The following is an 18261-nucleotide window of genomic DNA, read 5'->3' as shown; positions in this document are numbered from 1 at the left end:
TTATTCATGTAAAATTATGAGCACCATTTACATGGATATAACGGGTGACACAAAAACGAAATGGGTTACATGGATTTATTTCTGCGTAACCGATAAATGGGTGAGGCACATTTTTAAAACTCAGAGGTCTGTCAATCCAGCACAAGAAAAGGTTAAGTTACACCCCCTACTAAGAAAACTACTGTGAGTTCTGTGGTCTAGTGGATAAGTTGCTGGACAATCAAGCTGATGACAGTGGTTTAAATCGCGTCAAAGCTGGCTCACACTTTCATTTATCTTTCCCATCTATCACCCTCTGCCTATTATTCTCATTATCTTAAAGCCGCACGCCCTAGTTCCATCCAGTGAAAATAAATTATAATTTGGTTAATCTACAAACCTGTAACACACTTAGATCATGTTTTTATCAAATGGAGTGAAAAAGCAGGTTCTATATCGATAAATACCATGGGAATCCCCATGTCCTAATTGCTTAAAATAATTTTGAAAGTTAGTATTCTGATGTCACCGGTAGATGTCACTCGAAGCACAACAATGCCTACGTCACGACAAATTTCACAGAGTGCGCACATACTTGGGGTGCGTTCCTTTCACCTCTCCTGGACATGTTCCAACTGTTCTGTCCTGGTTGTATCCCTTCTCCAGATATCGTAAGACTTAGCAAAATTATTGGTTTTAAGGGTTTGTAACGTTTTGTATTGAGATACTTACTTGTCTGAACTTTATTGTTACTGAAAATGTTCATGAACTGTGAAGAAAAATCTCACAAATGAACAACAAGCAAACGACAACAAATCAGATGTTGATTGCACAAACCGTGCACGAGAAAACAAACCGAACCAAAATGATAACGGTCACGTGGTATACCAACGTCTGTGACGTTTATACAGGAAGATTACCTCTAAAAATAGATTGGACCTCGCTTGCTTAACGGTTTTTTTCTTCGAGTGCACGCAGCTTTTTAAGAAATACAAAAAATGCATTTCATGGTTTTACAAACATCAGGATTACCAGGATTACCAAAAAGCACTTCAGGTGAATGGAAATGTGTATTCTAAATAATAAAATGTAAGTAAAGTGCAATTTTATTTGTGAAAAAATGGTTTTAATAGCGAAAAACAACGCTGTAATGGTTAACAACTAGCCGTAACTAGGGCGTGTCCCTTTAAAATAACAAACTTTCCTATTTCTCTTACGATTTCAATCTGTTTTGACCCTTTCTGTCAGTTTTCTCTCCGACTTCTGAGCTAAGACCATCACTTACCTGTCTCATCTTCATTCACAGGTCCAGTCTCTTCGTACTTCCCTGCACCCACATGACATCCTCGTCCTCTGCCACTAATAAAGCTGGTCTGACCCATAGCACTAACTAATGATCACTGATAATATGGGAGTATATAGTAGTTGGTTACAAGTGCCCCTTAACAATGCCAGTAGTAACTACTGAACATTTTCCGAAGTGGTCAGACCAAGCCAACAGCTAAAAGCTGATGGGGAATGGCAGGTATGTGGCACAGATAGCCACAAGAAACAAGCACATGTCACAGTTGGAGACAAGAACTGGAATGAGGAGGTGGACAGTGAAAGAAGTTGAAAGATAGCAGGAGATCAGATCATGAAAGTCAAAGGAGAGAGAGAAAGGAAAGGGGGAACTGGGATAAAAAAAAAGAATTTAAAACCCTACTGCATCCCTTCCTACTGACCCCTGAATTATGGTTACATGATGTCAGACATATTGTTAAGGACCACACAACTATTGAGAGAGGAAACCCACTGTGGCCACTTCATGGACTACTCTTTTTGATTAGCAGCAAGGGATCTTTTATATGCACCATCGCACAGACAGGATAGTACATACCATGACCTTTGTTACACTAGTTGTGGAGCATTGGATGGAACGAGAAATAGCCCAAAAGGTCCACCGATGGGAATCCATTGTGCTATTTCTTGTTCAAGCCAGTGTTCCACAACTGGTGTAACAAATGCTGTGGTATGTACTATCCTGTCTGTGGGATGGTGCATATAAAAGAATTCTGGGCGAGTTCCTATACAAACACTCACCCTGGGCTTTCTGCAGGTAGTGGTGGAACAACTTCTCACACGTCATCACAATGTGTACGGCTATTCTTCGGTTTAGTTCCTTGTTCTCCACTGCAGTCTGCAATACACCAGTTACTAAGTCTAAATGGTAGGTAGAAGATCACATACATGTACATATACTATCACATACTATATTTACCTATATGGAGGTCACATCATTCTTAGTGTCACCTCTGTTATAGTCAGTGAATATTATTAATATAACGATCTACCGCGGTCTGCAATACAACAATTACTAGTCTAAACATTAGGTATAAGATCACATACTATATCTACGTATATGGAGGACTATGACTCCATCAGACATGTATGTGGTCATGTGGGACAGAAAAAGTACACCCGAGGGTGTACTTTTTCTATCCCACATGATGGAGTCTTTTTCTCTCATTCATTCAGTAAATAAACCATTATTTTACACGAACACATAAAGATGGCTGAACAAGTAACTTTCTTTATTTTACTATTTTATCATAAATAAACTACTCTATCATAACTTGCTGTGTTTGTTTCATGTGTTAAATAAAATTTAACAAGATAGCTTTTATAATGAAGGTGTTAATAACAAAATATTAATTTAAAACTGTGTCTAATGACCTTCGCGTCACCATCTCACATTGATATGTCATATATCCCATGTAGGATAGACATTTCTTACATACAGGTAGCTTTATTCAAGGTATAGCTCTGTCCTACATGTATATAATATATACCTGAGGATGAGAGAACTATCATTTCTAGTGTCATCTTTGTTATGGTAAGTGGATATTATTATTAATATATATGGCTCAAGTTAAGAATAGACGTCTTGTCTGGCAATGGAGGTTTTGGATGTAGGACAAGTAAACTGTTATAACAACTTGTCTGACCAGACAAGTCAAGTGTAAATTACAATGTATTAATAAAATTAGTTTTATTAACCTTCTGACTACTGGATTAATTTTTGACAAAAACAACGTTGAGGTGGTACAGGTTTATAACATTTTTTCACATATTTTCACTTAAAATGTTTAGAAAAATAAATACATAAAATAATGTTCATGAATATGTGAAAGGGTACAGGTATGTATTTTTTTCGTGAGTTTTAAAAAAATTATGATATTTTAAAGCTGTTAATGTAGTTTAAAATTAAGTAAAAAATGTATAGTCTGCATGGCTTACTTAAATGCATTTGCGGCCATATGTCTGGTATTTATGGCCATTATTTCCAATCACTTTGTTTTGCTGACCACATTTTTTTTGCAAAGGAACTATGATTCATATCACAGACTTTCACAATTTTCGTTGTTGGTAACACGGTCAAACTGATTACCAACTTAGCTGTAAAGATCAGATATCATTTCCTAAAAATGAATGAGACGTTTCACCATTGTTGTCATGGAAATATATATACTCACCAAAAACCACTTTTTCAACTAAAAATTCCCAGGCATTTTTCACAAAAAGAAGTCAAAATGTATTGACAATTAGTTAATGAAGACTATTTCCTGTTTGTTATCTTAATTATTTCCTGGTCAGTGCCGTATGCAAAATGGAGGGAAATGTGAATTGATGAATACACTGCATGCAGTGTACAGTGTGCCAGCTTGGGAGAGATATCTTGCCTGCAGTAGTCAGAAGGTTAAAGAATTTTTTTTTTTTAACTTTGAACAAAACGTAATGAACAAAATTTTCTTTACCAAAATGGATCATCAATCTGTTTTCTAATATCCGGCCAAATTCCGTTCACTTCTCCCATGATAATACCAGCCTGCAAAACAAAACATCAAAACAGTCCAAACAGCATGATGCTTTCTAACACACAATTTATACATTAACTAAATTTCCTTTGTTACCGGTGAGTGGGACTAACATGTTTGTTTTTCTGCAGTTTGTAATGCTATTTCCCTGAAAAAAATTATGAATAAATCAATAAAATACTTAATCAGATTTTTGTTTCTGGAAAAACACAGTGGTAAAAAAAAATCCAACTCCTCAAAATGCTGGATTTGCATTCCTCAAAATGTTGATGAGAGAAAACTGGAGAGGAATCTACATGTCCACCAATATTTTTACTTGTCCAAATAATTGTTTTGTTTTATTCAAATACAAGGACGATGTTTTTGATTTATTCAAAATGAAACTGAACTGAACATTTTTGACTGGTCCACTGGACAACAATTGAGGTACATTTTGCTTGTCCAAGCAGATTTTTACTTGTCTAGACTTAGTGCTTATTTCGAATGCTGGAGAGGTAGCTGATGGAGTGAACAGTTCAGAAAACAGAGTTTGAGGAAAACAACAGAAGGGGTTGAAATTGAAGAAATTAAAAAGGTTTTATATTAAGATAACAAGATTGATAGGCAAGACATGATCTGGACCACTGACTTCAGCTTGACAATCCAGCGCCAGCTTATTCACTCGTACTTGATTATAATCTATTCAATCTCTTTCTATTCTTATGTTTTCCTCTCCCACCCTCTTCTCAATATCATTTCATTTATACTGATTTTCATGCTTTTATCCAATTAACGTTCAAGCTTGCTGTCCTGGGCCCTGTTCCACGAAGCGATCTTAGCCCTAAGATCACCGTAAGTGTATAGCTACCTTATGCACTAAGGTGATCTTAGTGCTAAGATCGCTTCGTGGACCGTGGCCCTGGGCACATACCTCAGCTATATTGACTGTCTGTCCAATTCCATTATGATAAAAAACATTTAAAATCTATTGTTTAAAATTCCAAACCAGATTTTGTTGATCTTCATACGACATGTACACCACGCCCGGTTTTGGAGCAATGCGTCTCCTGATGTACTGTGCGAGCATTTCAAAAGATGATGGCTGGGACTTAATTTCCTTCTGAAAGAACAAAGATCTTATGTGAAAATAAGATATTAATGTTGACAGCTAGACTACTACCAATGAAAGCATACTATTAAATATGGTTTCTTCTTGTAGCACACATACAGGGTTTTATTTCACAAATTTGACTTGATACCCATGACATCGTTTTACCCAAAATTGGGAATTTTTAGTTTTATTTCAAAAACATCTCATCAAGCTAAGTTCAAATTGAAAAGGGCAATACTATATAACATCATGTATATATAAAGATTTACATGTACAGTATTTAACTCTTGACCAACACCCTTTCCCTCCCCTATAATGTTTCATAATGCAAAATAGATCTATTAAATTGAATAAATACAAGCACAGTAAACTAAGAGCTTTTCAAAAAAAGTAGGGGAACCTGAAATATTAATGTTATTATCAACTATTAGACTGAACATACGTTTTGACCACAGACATCCTAATAAAGAACGTATGGCATCCCATAGTTTGCACATGCATCATGCAGTTAACAATTGCCCCGTACACTTGCGTGGGGTGTTATTCTCGATTTTGACAATTTCCAGGAAGGTCGATTAATCACTGTGGAACATTATTTCTGTCAATCTTTTTCATTCTGTTGATCATACAGTTGATATTGTTATTGTTTTGTTTTTAGCCATTTTTATTGTTTGAATTAGATATTTTTTTCAGCATCAAATTCAGTCTACTTTGTGAAGATACTGTTCACCAGTATACTAAATGCAAAACACAACTACAGTGAAACTCCTCGAAACTAGACTCTTTGTAAACTGGAATTACCTCAAAACGGGATGTTTTTTTACGGTCCCTTTTCAAATATCAGTATAGAACAGAACCTCTTTAAATACTCTTTAAAATCAAACATTTTACTTGGTCCTGTGGTTGTCCGATTCAGAGGTGCTCTATTGTAGTTTTAATAACACAGGGTGCAATACTGTGAGTGAAACACTTGCATATGCGAGTGAAATTCTGTTGTGAGTAGATTATTTTGTCAGCAGCAAGCTCTCAGTGTAACACATTTTAGTTTACTGTATCAGTCAGACTGTAAATTAAAATTTTCGCATTTCGGATAGCCAAAGTCAGTTGAAGTATTCCAATATCACACTCGAAGTTCTTCGGTCGACTTGATGATTGAGGTGTTCCGAATGCTTTATTAACCACAATCGGAAAGCCTTGTGACACATCAGGATATTCCGATTGTAAATGAGCTCTCACAAAGCCGTAAGACCAACCAAGGAAGAAAAAAAGGGAATCCTATGGAGCTGAGCCCTACTCATGTAGTATTCTTTATAACTTCAACAGTTTAACAAAGAAAATCACCTGACGATAGCCACAATTTACTTACATCAATTGGAGTATTTGGTCTCTCCAGTTCCAAGTCAGGATGAACCTCTGGTTCTGAAAGTGTATTAACATTACATATTTAATTTAATACTATTACGGAAGGAAGGAAATGTTTTATTTAACAACACACTCAACACATATTATTTATGGTTATATGGCATCGGACATATGGTTAAAGACCACACAGATATTGAGAGGAAACCCGCTGTTGCCACTTCATGGGCTACTCTTTTCTATTAGCAGCAAGGGATCTTTTATATGCACCATCTCACAGACACAGGGGTGGGAATTGGTGAACTGTAAAAAAGAGGAAATCTATAGGGGACCTGGAAATTCTTGAAATCCTAGGTTAAAATCTGTCATCTGACACATTCTGGAGAAAAGGACGATTAAAATGTGAGGAAACGCAATGTTCCATGAGAGGAAAACAGCTGATCCGAGGAGAATTCCCACCCCTGCAGACAGGATAGCACATACCACAGCCTTTGATATACCAGTCGTGGTGCACTGGCTGGAATGAGAAATAGCCCAATGAGCCCACAGACGTGGATTGATCCTAGACCGACCGTGCATCAAGCGAGTGCTTTACCACTGGGCTACGACCCGTCCCCCTAATATTATGGACGCAGTTAATATGATTAACACATACAAGATGGCACACCACGGACCATGGATAGACAACAACAAAACACACACACACACCCCAAGACAACATATAACATACAAAAAGTGTGTTTGTTTGTTTGTTTTGTTTAATGACACCACTAGAGCACATTGATTTAAATCATCAGCTATTGGACGTCAAAGATTCTGTAATTTTGACATATAGTCTTGGAAAGGAAACACGTTACTTTTTTCCATCAGTAGCATGGGATATTTAATATGCACCATCCCACAGACAGGATAGCACATAAATTTGTATATACCACAGCCTTTGATAAACCAGTCATGGTGCACTGGCTGGAGAGAGAAATAGCTCAATGGGCCCACTGACAGGGACCGATTCCAGACTGACTATAACATATAAAAGAAAGAATAAAATACTAAAGAAACCTGGTAAAAAAAGAAGAAGAGAAGAGTGTACTTAAAAATTATTAAAACTCACCATCCTCGTGTGGGTATGGTGCAAACAGAGAGAGTGGTCCCAAGACATTATCAATACGGCTCTTCACATCATTCTAAGAACAAAAGAAAAGTATGGCTATCAAACCTACCAAAACAACGCATTACATACAATTGCATGATCCTAAAGAAGTATTCTTTTCTGGGGAATATACATTATAAATACTTGTTTGTAGTATATGAGATATTTGATATTTGAGGTATATCATCATACTTTATTATTTTTTTTATTTTTTTTTTTTTTTTTTTTTTTTTTTAAAGTATTGGTAAAAATTGGTAACAATCAAACTACTACATGCATAGTGGCATACATTCCAGCAATTTATCAATCCCCAAAATTGTTTGCCTTAATTGGATATAAGCATGAAAATAAATTAAAATGAATGAATGAATGAACGAATGAATGAGTTTCCACAAACCATGGAAGAACTGTACTAAATTTATTTCCATGGATCACCGCTACATTTTAACGTAATTATGTATATCTTAAGTATATATCTTACACAATAAAAAGACTGGTGACCATTCGAGAAATTACACATGTGCTTAGGGCCTGCACGAGTTCAAAATATTGGACTTGAGTACTCAAGGGTCAAACTCGACCTGAAATGAGTACTGCAATTGACACTTACTGTAGATGATAATGAGACTAAGGAATAAAATAAAATACTGTAGATCCTGAAATTAATGCTATCATAATATTCATACGAAAAATGTGAGTTTGTCTTATTTGCATTAATAATATGACACATTTATTTCTGTTTTGTCCAGCAACAGTCAAGCAAGCTATGTGTCACACGCCATTACAACAAAGAAAGATTAAAATTCTAATACATTTATAAAACAACTGGAGCACAATTCATTGTAGGCATGAATGCCTTTTAGTACACTATAAGCCTGTTGTTGACCACTTCTTTGTTTTAAATGTTAAGTAGTTCACTGCAACTTTCTCAGCAGTTTAGGAAGATACAGTTGTAATGGTACATGTATGCTAATGTTTAGCCAGATTTAGGTAACTATACATGTTAGACAAATGACTGCTGCGAAGATATGCTTCGAGTAGATCTTAAGAAAAACACTAGGGACTAGACAGGTTAATTGATGTGTACACAGACAAGCTAGTGAGTTGATCTCATTGAAGACACCTGTAAGTCGGATCTAACCAAAAAATACACGGATGTGTGTTGTTAGGAAAGTAATATTTCATGTGGAGGCAAATTGCATTAATTTCATGTTGCATTGTAGTCTGCCCACCGTCATTCACATTAATTTAGCAGGGCTTCTGCCAGAGAATAAAACTGGTATGGTGTCATACCCAAAAATATTTTCAGATTTTTTATTTTATATAGTTGACCTTTTGACAAAATTAATTACTCTTATCATTACTGTAGGATTTTCTTAACCCTAACCCTAAATTTAACCCATTTTCTTTTAGGGAGAGCCCCCCCCCCCCCAATACCTCATGTTGACTGTGATTGCATTCAATTACGCTGTTTAGGGATGCATTAATTTTAGGATCTACAGTATTCAGTCTTTAAAATACTTCTTTTTTAAAACCGGAGTGTAAGACCTCTATTAAAACACATGTACATACCGTGTCATAAGGTGGCCATTCAATAGGGAAAATGTTGCCATCTTTCTTTGGCTTTCTCCTCTCTTTGGCATCCTCAATGTCTGGTGTTTGCACCACACCTTTAAATGATGTCCTTGTCTGGGCCGACATATTTATATCTGTAATGATCAATCTGCAAAATAAAATGAAAAATGAAAAATTGAGAGAGAGTACCTTTTTAACATGCCCTTATACCACTAAGGTTTCGGGCAAAAATTGAATCATCATTTGAAACAAAATTGGTTTCTCAATAACTGCTGCACATGTTAGCAGTGAGTTACCTAACCATGTTTTGTCTATATATATATATATTGAATTTCCCATATAGATCTACTAATAGTCTCATTAGTGCTTTCACATAATTTGCTGTCCATGTCATTCTTAATTACCTAGATGACACTATGACAGGGACTAAACCTTTTGTTCTTTTCATCATAAGCGTACGAGAAAGAGGGGTGGGGGTGGAGGGAAACTGCCTCCTAGTGCTGGAGCAAAACCTCATACACAGGCAGAAATTATACAGATATTCGGACAAAATGTGCTAACCTGAGACCTTTTTACCATGTATTTCCATTATTCTACCCTCAAAATTAGTTATAATCCATGTAAAAATGTGTAGTGATTCGTTTAAAAACACTATATAGCTGTTTGGTGGTAATGCTAATATGAATACATATTGTTAACCAGATTCGGGCATTTTCGGTAATTCAGGCAAAAGCCAGCCTGCTGCCCATAGGCCTATGCTTTTCATAATAAAAGATGCTTTCAATTAAAAAAACCCAACTCAAAACAACAACCACAACACACACACCCACCAAAAAACCCAAAATCAAAACCAAAACCAACAACATTATTTTATATAACTTATCACTTAAGACCACCTACTGGCACTTTAACTCTTATGATACAAAGTGTACACTACATTTTAAATTCAAAATTCTAAACCAATGTGTCAAGCCCACAAACTAATATGGCATATCTATTCACTGCCAGTAAATGATATGAGGGCGGAATGGTGAGTTTGTGGAAAGGACAATCAAAACCAAGTTTATAATGGGGTGGGTGGGGAGTCACTGGGGACACATATATGCTTTAAGCAAAATTGAGGCTACTTAATTAAAGTACTATAGGCAACTATGCTAAACATCTGAATAAACACTACAATTAATCAGTAATGTAATCGGTAAAAGTTACAATAGCTACTGAAATTTGCCAGTTGACAGATTAGGGGGCATACTTTTAGTACGTACGCATTTTGGGGGGGGTGGGGTGGGTTGAAAATTTAAGAGCCATTTTGCATACGCTTGCGTACGGCAAGGGGGGGGGGGGGTGTTATTAGGGTAAAATTAAAATATATATATATAGTTAATTTGATTATTTACTGACGTTCTAGATCGTCGGCGCCTGTTTTGTTCGCCATACTAACCCTTTGCGTCATTCCACTGCATGACCTTTGTGTCATTTGACGCACGCATGCATGGCCAAAAAAATGGCCTCCGGTGGTGATAATTATGACAAATATTCCCAACTTTTGAAATGTATTAAATGTGTAAACCCAACCAAGAAGGCGGGCGAGGTTCAGGAACTTTCTTTTGCGTATGTACGCAAGGGGGGGGTATGGGCACTGGCGTACGCATGCGTACAGGGGGGGGGGGGGGGGGGTGTAAAAAATTGGAAAATTGCGCGTACGTACTAAATGGATGACCCCTTATTGAAACAAGCCTGGTGATGTTTCTTTACAAAGCAGGACTAATGACATTAGACTGCTAATAAATGGGGAGATTTCCTTTATAATCCAGAGAAGAAAATTAATCTGGACACCAAAAAATCCAGATTTTGTTTTAAGGTATTAATAAAATTGTGAGTTATTGTTGCTTTTTAGTTAAGAAGATGAACAGTAACACACTATAATCTGGAATTCTGAAAAAATCTTGAGGTTTTTCATTTCTAATAATATATCTACTCTCTCTCCTTTCCTTCGTTCTATCGCTCCTCTCCCTCTTCTTTTATATGTATACAGGGTAACTCCTCTAAACCGGACACTATCTGGATTAGAGAGGTTCTCTTCTGTACAGATATTTAAAAAGGGACCATAAAAACATCTGGTTTTGAGGGAATTCCGGTTTACTGAGTGTCTGGTTTTGGGAGGTTTCACTGTATATATAAATAAGACTAGGAACATATGTCTTAGAGAGACCGATCTGAATTTAATTTCATTGTAATGTAGTCATGTTTCTGACTAGTAGTTACTAAAATTACATTTTACATTTTTTGTTCAGAATATCAAAGTGTCTATATGTATACAATTTGTGTCTGCTTACCATACTCTGTAGAAGCCCAAACTGGTTGTTATCTCCTTATAATTCTGTATGTACAAAAATTATATTTTAGGAAATAAAATGAAGTTTGAGTTACTGTATGTAACAAATATCATTGGGCTAGCTCTGGGTGAGCAAAATATTTCACCAAATTGTCCATTAAACTTCAAAAATTGCAGAAATTAAGTTATTTTCTAAAAAATGTCAGTTATTACATAAAATTATTTCGTCAAATGAAAATAAAACTTGCCAACTGCTTTCAAAATTTACAATTTGGCAAGTGGCAGAGCTAGCCCTGATCAGGTTATTCAGAAACACATTTAATGTACAGATGCTGATATGCTAAACAAGAAAATGTATTTCATATGCAATTTTAGCTGTTAAATGGGCTCTCTTCATGGGGAACATTTTGTAATGGCAGCAAATTCAAGAAGTCGGAAGTCATCAGTTCAAAATGTAGCCTGAATACTCAACCGTTCGAGAGCAATACGGACATTTGGTCGGTTATAATTACCCTCTGTCAGAGGAAACTCTTATAACGAAAACACAGAATTTCTGCTTACCACTGGGTAGACAAAGATTCCCAATACAATAATATTCCCATGTTTAACATTAAATGCCTTTGCAATGATCATTTTCCAGTTTGCTGATAGTAAATATGTTTCATTATATTAATCACTAATTATATTATATTAATCTGCAAATTATGAGAGCAATAGTGTCATTTGCACACTGCTCGCTAAGTACAGTATGCATAACACATTTTTCATTCGTGCATTCAGGTCTCGAAATTCAATAAAGTAAATACCTAATAATGATAAAAAATGCAGTTGCAGATAAATTTGGCATCAGCTTTTTGCGACAGCATTGCTGACTGCCATTGCGAATTTCAAGGTCTGTGCACTGAATTTTTTATATCATTTACATGTACATGCTCATGATGGGATACCTCAAAAAGGGTATAATATCCGCCCGGTCCCCCCTTTATTATTTTTAGTTAGTTAGAGTTAGAGTTAGGGGTTAGGGTTAGGGTTAGGGTTAGGGTTAGGGTTAGGGTTAGGGTTAGGGTTAGAATTAGTGTTGGGGATGGGGTTTGGGGTTAGGGTTGGTGTTGGGGATGGGGTTTGGGGTAGGGGGGGAGGGGACCGGGCGGATATTTTTCCCCAAAGAAAAATCCTACCAAAATATCTGTCAAGTTTATATCACATTTATTTTTCACGCTTCATTATCATCGTGAGAAGAAAAAAAAAGAAGAGAATAACTCGAAATTACAATCGTAACAATGCCTTCGATATTACAATACTCACCACTATACCTTTACTTCAATAAACTTTACATTTTTACATATCTAGCTCAATTGTAGTTAGTCCATTAGTCACCTTTAACTAATACGATAAACTACTTTAGCATAAATGTGTGCGTTATTTTTTCTGCGCTAACTTAAATTGAACGAAGACGGCCATGACAGTTTATATTCACAACCAGACATTTTCAGTTCATTGCTTAGTACAGCCAGTTTTGAAGAGACAAATAAGCACAGCGTTATATTTTTATTACTAACCGAATCGCGTCAAAGTCACAAAGGAGCCATTGATATGCTGGTAGTATCCCACATTCTATGAATTTTCGTTTAGAACAGGTTGCTATGTACAAACGGGTCCATTTCCAAAGAGAGGGGAGATCACTCTAGTTATCTTGTTCTAAACTGGTGAAGTTGTGATTCCATGCTTGCTTTTTCTGATTCAGTTTGTAATGGATGGTAAGATCTTTATGGATATTTGGCAAGAGTTCCCCCCGTTCGTCAATAAGAAATGTTTATTTAACTATTATTTAATTTCAATATTTAGGCCCCTATATTATAAATTATGAAACATGATTAGGGTAGGACTTTCCTTTGCAGGCGTTGGGCCTTTTGGCACAGTCATTTATAAAAAACATTATAAATACTTATCATAAATAAGAGTTAGGGTTAGTGACAGTGCCAAAGAGAAGTCCTTCCTCAGGTTGATTTAAAATCATAAGCATGTTTTTGTTCGTTGTTTTTAAATTTTTTGTTAACTTAAACAAATAAAATCTGCCAAAAATGTGGGTATGGCGCAATACCCATTTTAGCCTCTGGCAGATTCCCTGTAACATGTATTTATGGATACCTTTTAGCACTGTGGACAATGAAGCCGATTGGAAGTCTCAAGTCGGTGTTCCAGGCTAAGAACGGAACTCCTCGACAGTCAGGGCTGTGCAGCAGTGCCAGGGGATCTCTCACCATCGAGAAGTCGGTCTTTAACAATCCACAACATTCACTGGAGGGACTCGATCAATTCTCTCACATCTGGTAAACATAATGCATTATTCAATTTAAAGGACAGGATTTAGCTCAGTCAGTTGAATGCTTTCCTAAGGTGCTTGCCTCACACTGATGATTCTGAGCTTATGTTTGAGACATAACAACCACTGAATAAACAAACAGTGTACTGGGGTGTTGTTAAACAAAAAATCCTTTCCAGGTAATATATTCAGACTCATGGAAAAATGTAAAAAAAAAAACAAGTTCTGGAAAATGAACCAAAATAGTGCTTAAGAGTCCTGGAAAATAAAAATATTTGAAGTGTATGAACAATGGGATCAAACCACCTCGGTGCATCGATCCATTCAGCTGATTGGGTTTTTTTTCCGTTAAGCCAGTGCACCACAAGTGGCCAAAGGCCGTGGTATGTGCTTTCCTGTCTGTGGGAACAGTGCATATAAAAAGATACCTTGCTGCTAATGGAAAAAATTTAGCACGTTTCCTCGGATCACTGCATGTGAGAATTATTAAATGTTTGACATCCAATAGCTGATGATTAGTTAATCAATGTGCTCTAGTGGAGTTGTTAAAAAATAAATAAAATTACTTCACAAACGACAGGGTTTGAATTACGCTATCAAGAAGGGCATGGCAATTATTGCCTTAAAGGGGCATGGGATCAGAAGGGCACCATGACCATTATTAGGACATACTATTTGCAAAATGACAAATTAAGAAGTTCTTTATGGGGCATGAAGTCAGAAAAAAATACATGCATTTTTTTTTTTAATAGTAATAATAACACTCAAGACTAACTATGATCTGATTTATTGAGGGACATCAAAGGCAGGAGGGCTCCATCGGTGGGCCCATTGGGCTATTTCTCATTCTAGCCAGTGCATCACGACTGGTATATCAAAGGCTGTGCATATAAAAGATCCCTTGCTACTAATGAAAAAATCTAGTGGGTGTCCTCTCTATAACTGTCAAAATGACCATATGTTTGACATCCAATTGCCGATGATTAATAAATCAATGTGCACTAGTAGTGTCATTAAACAAAAACTTTACTAAGGCAGGAGGGGATAAAGGGTTTTCTTTGGTAGAGGTAAATTCAAGAGGGTTTTACGGCAAACATAGGGGCATCTAAACCTAAAGAGGTGGGGGTGGGGCAATTGCAACCCCCCTAATGCTGGAGCAAAACTTCAAATTCGGGGGGAAATGATACAGATATTTGGGCAAAATGTGCTATGTATTTCCATTATTCGACCCTCAAAATTATCTGTAATCATGTTAAAATGCATAGTGATTCATTTGCAACCTGTTTGGTAGTAATGCTAAATATGATTTTTTTAAATTTAGATTCGTGCATTTTTGTTTAATTCAAGCAAAAGCCAGCCTGCCCCGTACAAAAATGGGAGTTTCGTATGCCTATTATATGCTGTAGTGCCGTCGTCGAATTCAAACTCTGAAACAATGGCTCACCTCGATATTTCAGGCTGATATTTGTGTTCCACAAGAACAACAATGTGCACAGTAAGGCCAAGGTGAGACCACCCAGATTGGACGGGCGTCGTACAGGCGTGTTCTCAACCAGGTCGCCCTACAGACCCAACGCCGTCGGATTAACTCTGGCCAAGCTCGATGCTGTCGAAGGTATTCTCTTACATAACTTCAGCTGATAATTACTTCTTCTTCTCATTATTAGTCCCCTTCCGGTCCAACCAGAGGGGACTATAGGTTTCATCTCCATCCATCCATCAATCTGTCTGTCCCCATATTTAGTTTTCCAGATGATGTTTTTGACAACATTTTGCTCTGCCGATAACTCTGGTCTGTGGTAGACTCAAACCATTCGAACTTCAACTTTCCTCAAATATTACAAGAGAATTATCTCCCTTGCACCATCTAAAACATCTAACTTGTTTGCCATAAATTGTGATAAAATCTGCTCAAACGGCCATCTCTTTTATGCAAGTACTGTTTAAAGAGGCCATCTTGCTATTTGCCAACCTCATCTAATAAGAATACAGCTGACCTGTATTAAACCACCTGTGTTTTGTGATAAATCAGCTTCTTTGTGCCAAGGGCGGGATGTAGTCCAGTGGTAAAGCGCTCGCTCAAAGTGCGGTCAGTCTGGGATTGATCCCTGTCGGTGGGCCCATTGGGCTATTTCTTGTTCCAGCCAGTGCACCACAACTGGCATATCAAAGGCTGTGGTATGTACCCTATCTGTGGGATGGTGCATGTAAAATATCCCTTGCTACTAATTGAAAAAGAGTAGCCCATGAAGTGGCAACAGTGGGTTTCCAGTCGTGTTGCACTGGATGGGGCCCACCAACAGGGATCGATCCCAGACCGACTGTACATCAAGCAAGTGCTTTACCACTGGGCTACGTCCCAACCCCCTGCTGCTTAATGAAAGCAGTTAATTAGAACATCACTACTATTATCATCTCTTGCTTTAATACATGTATTTCCCATCGGTGGGGCCCATTGGACTATTTCTCATTCTAGCCAGTGCTCCACAACTGGTGTAATGAAAGCTGTGGTATGTACTATCCTGTCTGTGGGATGGTGGTTTCTGTCTGCGGGTTTCTTCTGTTAACATATGGTTAAGGGATGTTAAGGACCACATAACCAGAAATAAAAAATGTGCTGAAAATATTTCCTTCCTTAATACATGTATTTATGTCTTTTCAGGTGCTACACTCCATCTATCTGGAATAGATATGATAGACGGGACTCCTGTTCTAGATATCAAACCTTTCATCCCATATTGTGACATGCCCACATCTTCTGATGTGTCTGCTGCAGTGACACATTCTGATGAAAGGTCATCACAACCAAATACATCGAACCAATCCACACAGTCTTCATTGTCAGAAGATGAAAGACAGAGTCTTCTTAACCAATTGACACCTGCAACAAATGGATCAGCTTTGATGGACTCATCATTATTAAATACCAGTATCCCATCTATGACTTGCCAGTCTCTCGCACAGCAAACCATGATAGACTCTCGTCAATGTAATGATTCTACCGTTTCAGTGGATACACCAGCAGCGTTATTACAAGATTCTGTTGACAATTTTACGCTGAATCAAGGTGCAGTGGGTTTTGAAAAAGAACTGCAGTTGTCGACAGCTGTCACAAACAAATATTATGATGATCGCAGTGATGGTGACAAGGTTTTGGCCTCGCAGACAGTTGTGCAAGATGATGATGATGTTTCAAGGACATGTTTTCCACCCTTAGTCACGACGTGTGGCTCTGATGTTGTCTCCAACATGAACAAGGACATTGTGGGTGACGAGACAATGTGTGCGTTAAAAGAAAGAAAGAATGGCAGTAATCTTGACTCTGGTTTAACCAATGGAAGGAATATTTATAAAAATGATTCAGATTTTCAGACAAGGTTCAAAATGGACAAATTCAGTAGGACTCCAGAATTATCTCCAGATTCACAAGGTATAACGACAGCAAATTGGGTAAATGATCCTTTGGTGGCCAAGCTTAATGTACGTCTTACAAATTTCGCCCGGGAGCAGTTAGGACATTTTAGTTGCACAGCAAGTGACGAGCGATACAAACTGTTTCACTTGCAGCACACGGACGAGCTGTTGTCGGCGATTGAGGCGGTGTTACGCGAGGACCCACGCTCGGTGTACCGGAGGAAACAGTGTCCGGACTCGCTTTACTTCTTCACAGTGGATGCCGCTCACGTCACCTGCTGGTTTGATGCAGACACGGCACAAGTTGTGAGAGTCAAACCTAGAGTGCTAGTACCACACTGTTCATAGTCGTTACTAAAGTCCAAACCAAATATGATAAAGTACTCTCCTAGTCAAACCTAGAGTGCTGTATCACACTGTTCATAGCCGTTACTGGGGACCACAGGTGTAAGGAGACAATTTTTTTTTTTTAAATAAACGCCACAAACATTTAACACAAAAAGACTTTTTTTGGATATTATAAACATGGATGATGAGATGGATGGTGAAGCCACAGTATTTCCATTTCGGTATGGGACTACTTAACAATGCCGTGATCCACGCTTGCTGTCAGTTTAGCCATCTTGGTATCACCCGAGCCCGGGGTACACGGAACCTACTGGGGTTATACACTCCGGAAGACGCCCATAATCACACCTGTAAAGTTGGGTCCGACTTTATGTATATGACCTTACACCTGCTCATTGAGCCTAGTGATGCACTCACTCTGGGTTACTGGCCTCGGTGGCGTCGTGGTAGGCCATCGGTCTACAGGCCGGTAGGTACTGGGTTCGGATCCCAGTCGAGGCATGGGATTTTTAATCCAGATACCGACTCCAAACCCTGAGTGAGTGCTCCACAAGGCTCAATGGGTAGGTGTAAACCACTTGCACCGACCAGTGATCCATAACTGGTTCAACAAAGGCCATGGTTTGTGCTATCCTGCCTGTGGGAAGTGCAAATAAAAGATCCCTTGCTGCTAATCGGAAGAGTAGCTCATGTAGTGGCGACAGCGTGTTTCCTCTCAAAATCTGTGTGGTCCTTAACCAATGTCCAATGCCATATAACCGTAAATAAAATGTGTTGAGTGTGTCGTTAAATAAAACATTTCTTTTTTTCACTCTGGGTTGGAGCTGGTAC

At 37.7% G+C, this 18261-nt stretch overlaps 2 protein-coding genes across 2 annotated transcripts in view; one reads left to right on the top strand and one right to left on the bottom strand.

Moving 5' to 3' along the window:
* The window catches only part of LOC121387267 (coiled-coil domain-containing protein 87-like), a 63924-nt gene extending 50909 nt beyond the window's left edge, over window positions 1-13015 (bottom strand). Inside the window, exons 1-8 of the mRNA XM_041518295.1 lie at window positions 12905-13015; window positions 9008-9158; window positions 7397-7469; window positions 6293-6345; window positions 4822-4935; window positions 3777-3847; window positions 3368-3401; window positions 2062-2158 (exon numbers count right to left, since the gene is read on the bottom strand). Coding sequence (XP_041374229.1) covers window positions 2062-2158; window positions 3368-3401; window positions 3777-3847; window positions 4822-4935; window positions 6293-6345; window positions 7397-7469; window positions 9008-9136 — 571 coding nt within the window. The 5' untranslated portion in view covers window positions 9137-9158; window positions 12905-13015. The remainder of the gene's footprint in view (window positions 1-2061; window positions 2159-3367; window positions 3402-3776; window positions 3848-4821; window positions 4936-6292; window positions 6346-7396; window positions 7470-9007; window positions 9159-12904) is intronic.
* A 25-nt stretch (window positions 13016-13040) lies between these two features.
* LOC121381420 (tRNA (adenine(37)-N6)-methyltransferase-like) lies at window positions 13041-17576 on the top strand. The gene is made up of 4 exons (XM_041510732.1): window positions 13041-13102; window positions 13501-13675; window positions 15126-15283; window positions 16331-17576. The coding sequence occupies exons 1-4, from the start codon at window positions 13096-13098 to the stop codon at window positions 17428-17430; spliced, it is 1440 nt and encodes a 479-aa protein (XP_041366666.1). The 5' UTR covers window positions 13041-13095; the 3' UTR covers window positions 17431-17576.
* Window positions 17577-18261: the final 685 nt, after the last annotated feature.

This window comes from Gigantopelta aegis, chromosome 2 (assembly GCF_016097555.1).
Source record: "Gigantopelta aegis isolate Gae_Host chromosome 2, Gae_host_genome, whole genome shotgun sequence".
NCBI lineage: Eukaryota > Metazoa > Mollusca > Gastropoda > Neomphalida > Peltospiridae > Gigantopelta > Gigantopelta aegis.
This window is presented reverse-complemented; position numbering and strand designations above follow the sequence as displayed.

Bases quoted from the DNA above. Each gene is read 5' to 3' on its own strand.
- LOC121381420 (XM_041510732.1), top strand. The intron at 13,676-15,125 runs GTAAACATAATG...TCGATATTTCAG, and splicing joins GATCAATTCTCTCACATCTG to GCTGATATTTGTGTTCCACA. The intron at 15,284-16,330 runs GTATTCTCTTAC...ATGTCTTTTCAG, and splicing joins CAAGCTCGATGCTGTCGAAG to GTGCTACACTCCATCTATCT.